The sequence below is a fragment of the Cyprinodon tularosa genome, unplaced genomic scaffold, assembly GCF_016077235.1.
Source record: "Cyprinodon tularosa strain WSP-4 unplaced genomic scaffold, ASM1607723v1 ctg217, whole genome shotgun sequence".
Classification (NCBI taxonomy): Eukaryota; Metazoa; Chordata; class Actinopteri; order Cyprinodontiformes; family Cyprinodontidae; genus Cyprinodon; species Cyprinodon tularosa.
The window spans coordinates 1,151,409-1,157,482 of NW_024038809.1; the positions used below are offsets into that span (position 1 = coordinate 1,151,409).

Below are 6,074 nucleotides of genomic sequence, written 5' to 3' on the forward strand. Positions count from 1 at the left end.
TAACAGGTAGGGCCACTGAAAAACTAAGAAAGTTAACTGATTTTCACATTTTATTTCAGTATAATATGGGATTAAAGTCAGAATTCTGACTCTTTTCCCATATTATACTGAAATAAAATTTGAAAATCAGTTAATTTTCTTTTATTTTTTATGGCCCTAATCCTCTTCCGTACATAGGTGATGTCTTATTTCAGAAAAACTATTTTTTAAGTTTGATAAATTAAACTAAACTAAGCTTAACAAGAGAAAACATATGGAGTTTAGTTAAATAGAGTTTCGGTGTTTAAGAGTCAGATAGACTTTAAACGATCAGGAAAATAATATCTATATAGAAGCTGCTGCTGCTATAAATGAATCAACTTAGTTTTCCCATCTGCTAGCTAGAATGCTATGTAGCTTTGAGCGGCTCCTCGCGCTGTCAGTTTGCTCACCTGCCCCTGGAGCCACATCAGTGTCCACCCACTCCGTTTCCTCCTTCGCTTTTTTAGGCATTTTCTTAGTTTATCTGCGACCTCCTCAGAAAATCACGTTGCTTTAATTTCCAGCAACGAGGATTTGCCAGTCTCACATGTAGCGGCCTAATGATGCAATATCTAGTCGCCAAAAGCCAGACGGAAACACGTGACCTAAGATACGCAGCGACGCAACAACGTGGCCGCCATATTGGGAAGGGAAGAATTCCACAGCCTGGCAAAGCAGAACGGCTGTTGGGGTAAATGGTAACAGCGGTAAATGTGCGCAGTGGTGATTTTATCATGTCTACCGCCCAGGAAACGGTTATATGGATAAATCCCAGCGATAGGTTGATGAGGCACCTTGAAGCCAAACTATATTGATGCTCTGTTGATACTTTCTCACAGAATACTGACACCTGCTGGACATCTAGTGACACTACAGGCAGCTCATTGGACAGACTAAACTGTTTGATCTGATGACCTAATACACTGATGTAACTTAAGTTATTATAGGTTAAAGTGTATTGATATCTATCTTTAAATTGAATATATATTTGATATTTTTAGGTGCAGCCAGTAAATAATGTAAACATATATCAGAACGTGAAAATTATAGGAAAAATGTGAATTCAATTCAGTTTATTTATATAGTGCCATCCACTCAGATTGATTCATAGTTTTCTATCTAAGGAAAACCAGTTGATTGCATCGACTCATTGACTCTTCAGCAACCCGTCACGCTAAGCATGCTTGTAGCGACAGTGGGGAGGAAAAACTTCCTTTTAACAGGAAGAAACCTCCAGCAGAACCAGGTTCAGTGTGAGCGGCCATCTGCTGAGGCTGACTGGGGTTCAAGGAGACAGAAGCAGAGACACAAAAAGCAGCTTTATGTAATGAGGATGCTTTTGGACTAGGATTTTGAATCATAATTTTAAAACAATAAGTACAGAAAAAACAGTGAATACACTTGGAGTCAATTTGAAATTACCTTTAATTCAGTTAAGCTGAGTGATAACTGAGAGGAAAAGGATGACAGGACGAGAAAAGTAAAATACAAACGCAATGGCTGAAACATTCCTTTTCCTTTTAAGTTGCTCGAAAATTCTTGATAATTTTAATGATAAACCGTAAAAAAAGAGAAATTTTTTTAACAGTGTCTCAATCAGTTAGAAACTACTCCTGTATTGGTGACATGAATTTCTTGAAATGACACGCGCACCAATACAGTGTTTTGCTCTATGGGCTTTTGTCAGGGCGCTGCGGTAACTACCTGCCGGTTCAGCAATCTCGCCCCTTTTGTTTCCCCGCAGGTGGCTGCTGAAGAGCAGGGTGGTGCTGAACACAGGTGTGCTGCGTTTCATGGTTGTGGGACGGCTTAAAAGGGAGCGGCTGTCTGCACCTCAACACCAGCTTATCTAACATAGATGATATTCTCATTTACTCCAGAAGTCTCATTGAACACCAACCTAAATGTGATACTGGTACTCTAGCGCCTACTTGAGAACAGGCTCTTTGTTATGGCAGAGAAATGTGAGTTCGAGAAGCCGTCCATCTCTTTCTTGGGCCTAATCCTTGAGGGGGGGCAGGTCCGGTCGGATACGGAGAAAATGAGCGCCGTGCAGGAATGGCAGGTACCTGACTCCCGTCGTCAGCTCCAACGGTTCCTCGGATTTGCAAATTTCTACCGCAGATTTATCTGCAATTATAGTCTAGTTGCTGCCCCACTTCACGCCCTCACGTCTGTTAAGTCCACGTTTACCTGGAATGATGCGGCTGACTCGGCCTTCCATGAGCTAATGAGGAGGTTCTCTTAGGCTCCAGTGCTCATCCATCCTGACCCCCACCAACAGTTTATTTAAGAGATTGACTCTGACTCCGGCATCGGAGCAGTCCTCTCCCAATCATAAGTTGCACCCCTGCGCTTTCTTCTCCCGACGCCTTTCCCCAGCAGAGCACAACTACGATGTGGGCGATCGTGACCTCCTTGCAATTAAGATGGCCTTAGAAGAGTGGCGTCACTGGCTGGAGGGCACCGAACCTGTCCTAGTTTGGACAGATCATAAGAACTTGGCCTAACTCCAGTCCGCTTAACGTTTAAATATCAGGCAAGCCAGCTGGTCCTTGTTCATTTCCCAATTTAACCTCTCGATCTCCTTCCAACCCGGCTCGAGGAACAATAAGCCTGATGCCCTCTCCCACCGGAGGCCCTGCGGACTGAACCCGACCCAGGAGGACAGAAAATATGTCCAGAGCTCTGTCCGCCCGCTCCGCTAAGATCTTCGCTCACCCCGGAGTCCATCGAAACCATCAATCAGCTTGCACAGCAGTATGTCCTAGCCTATCCAACCTGTGCTAAGAACAAGACTTCTAACCGATTAATACTTGACCCTCTCCCCGTCCCTGAACGTCCTTGGTCTCATATTGCCTTGGACTTCGTCACTGGGCTGTCATCATGACTGTCATCTTAACCGTTATGGACTGCTTTTCCAAAGCCTGCCATCTGGTACCCCTCTGCAAGCTCCCATCCGCTTTCCCGACAGCCCAGCTGCTGGTTAAGCATGTATTTAGATTACACGGGATACCTCGGAACATCCTCTCAGACCGAGGACCTCAATTCACTTTCCGTGTCTGGAGGGAGTTTGCCACCTCCCTGGGGGCCACCTACACCCTGTCGTCAGGTTATCATCCCCAAACCAACAGAAAGACCGAACATATGAACCAGGAGTTGGAGTCCTTTCTCCGCTGGCTCACATCCACACGTTCTGCAGACTGGAACAAGTTCCTCCCCTGGGTGGAATATGCCCACAATTCCCACACCTCCACATCCACGGGTTTCTCTCCTTTCGAGGTGTCTCTGGGTTACCAGCCCCCACTGTTCCTGTCAAATGTGAGAAGAATAACAGCTCCCTCTGTAGATCAGCACATCCAGCACTGTAAGGAGGTCTGGTCCCTGGCCCGTCGATCCCTCCTCAGAACCGTGGAAGAGACAGTCACTTCATCTGAATGGGATTAAATTTATCTCAGATAATAAAGTAATGTCCTTCTTTCATATGCGCAATATTACAAAATGAGAAATCTCCTGTCCAGGTTCTGAGAAACTAGTCCATAGTTAAAAGCCTTCAGCTGATCCAAAATGCTGCAGCTAGAGTTCTGATAATAATAAAAAAGATGAATATATATATATATATATATATATATATATATATATATATATATATATATATATATATATATATATATATATATACCTTTTTGTTTTTTTGTAACCTCAAAAAAAAAAAAAAGCGACTATAAAAACAAACCCACCCACCCAGCCCACTCTCTCCATGTAGCAACACATGTACACTGTAGTAGTATAATATTAAGCATTAACCATATTTTTGAGAGTTAGAAAATTAAGAGAAGAAAGCACAACAAAAATATTGGAATAATTGAAACACAGTAAAGATAAATATTGATCAGTCACTCAGGTCTAATCTTAGAATGCCCAAGAAGGGACAAGTATCCATATCCTGGGGTCAGGATATCAGAGGTTAACAGAATTACATTGTTCTGGTAGGTTTGCAAGTGAACAAAATTCCAAAACATATGAAAAAGACGTCCTACACCTCTGGCATTTATCATTGATACTGGCGTTCAGCGTATTCAACCTATAGTATATGGGGTGAAAAATATTAAATTCAATTTGCTTGTGTTTTGTTGATATTAATGTTGTTTGAATTGAGTTTAGTAATCTGCCCCAGCTTTGGTCATCATAGTTGTAGTTTAATTCCAATTCCCATCCTTCTGTAAATGGATCCACATTTGGGATCTAATAAACATGATCAAGCATCGTTTCCTCTGGTTTATTTGAAAATATCTCTATTTGACTCTTAATCCAGTGTCTGATCTGCAAATACTTGAAATGGTTGTGCTTATGCAAGTTAATTGACCAAAGCTGGCAAAGACATTATTGGTATTAAGATCGCCGGCTGTTCTAATGCCTTTTCTGCCCCAGGTTTGAAGTAGACCATCTGCTATAGGTTGGGGAATGCTGGGGTTATTATCGAGCGGTGTGTTAATCAACAATCGTATGTTTAGGTTTAAAAGAGCGTGTAACTGAATCCATGCATTGTAGGAAGCTAAGATTAAATGATTTGATGTTATTGTAGAGAGCTGCTTTTTTTAACTCAAGAAAGGGATGATTGCCAGTGACATGGATCTCAGTTCTTCTTGTTTTATTGAGACCCACCTCACATCGTTGCCAATTTAATAAATCCACTTCCATAGAGTACGAAACTGGGAGGCTTGGTAATACATTCTGACATTTAGAAAGTTTTATCTGCCTTTAGTATAGGGAGCCTGTAAAGTAAGAAGCTTACCTCTTGGGACCATGTGGTGGAACCTTCTACATTCACCACAAAGTGTTTGTATAGTTTCATAGTTTGTATTTAGTTCCAGATTTTGTTTAAGTTATTCCATTTAGATGTATATTTTCTAATGGGTGCACACTTTAGTTAATCTGTCTAAATGGTTTAACTCATGCTACTTATTTTCTTCCAGGTTTTGCAAATGCAGATCAGCTGGAGGTGGAAGCCAGGAACATACCACTTTCCCAAACAAAGAACCTTAGTTATTTTTTCTCTTCAATATTCACTTATTTTTTGTGCTAAGCTTAAGAGTTGTTTTATTTGTTTAATAGGTTTTAGTTTTGTATGGATTTTTTAAATGTATTGTTTTTCTGTTTGATTGTACCTCCCCCATGTGGCAAGTTTAGGTTATTCCACCCCTATTTAAGCAGCGCCTGTTCCTTATCAGTAGGTCAGTTTTTGGTTTGAGTCAGTTTCTGTTCAGTTGACCTCCCTTGAGTTGGTCCCAAATCGATGTTATTTATTATTTAAGCTATTTTGTATTGCCTTTGAGCCTCTGTTAATTCTTTTTGACACTATTAAATAAAAGTTGTTGTTTTTTTCAATTTTGAACACCTTTTGTCCTTATTTAAGTTTGGTCCCACACAGGCTTCCTGTTAAATCCAGAATAGAATTTAAAAATCCTCCTTCCCACATATAAAGCCTTAAATAACAAAGCTCCGTCTTATATCAGAGATATTTTATAGTAAAGCGATTTTAAGTAAGGAACACTAACTACAAATGGGTTATCTCTACACACATTAGAAGTGTTTGCAGTTTTCCAGCAGCAGAGGGAGTGAAAGACATAAGGTCATTAAAAAAAAAAAATTACTCAGATTCAAGCTATTAATTATTAAGTTTATAACACAGAGAGCAGGAGTTTTTATTATAAGTACTGCTTACAACAAAACATGGCTCATGTTAACTTTACAGCAGTATACATAATAGAAAATTAAAGGCAAGGAATATCATAATAAATAAAAATCAAAGGCAAGTAAAATGGGAAAAAAAAGTTGTTTTAGGGAAAGAGCAGGGAGTTAATTTTATACGATCAAAGGGATTAGCAAAAATTATGACAGGAAGAAGAGAAAGAGAGAGAAATTATTAATGGTCATATAAACTAGGATTTAATTGTATTTTTAAATATAAATTCATAATTCAGGTGAAACCAAGGAGAGGACAAAAGAACAGAAGATTTTATTTCAACATTGGAAAAATGAGCAAGAAAGAA

At 40.0% G+C, this 6,074-nt stretch overlaps 1 protein-coding gene across 1 annotated transcript in view; it reads right to left on the reverse strand.

Moving 5' to 3' along the window:
• The window catches only part of abcf1 (ATP-binding cassette, sub-family F (GCN20), member 1), a 35,178-nt gene extending 34,556 nt beyond the window's left edge, over window positions 1–622 (reverse strand). The window contains exon 1 of the mRNA XM_038285896.1: window positions 432–622. Coding sequence (XP_038141824.1) covers window positions 432–492 — 61 coding nt within the window. The 5' untranslated portion in view covers window positions 493–622. The remainder of the gene's footprint in view (window positions 1–431) is intronic.
• Window positions 623–6,074: the final 5,452 nt, after the last annotated feature.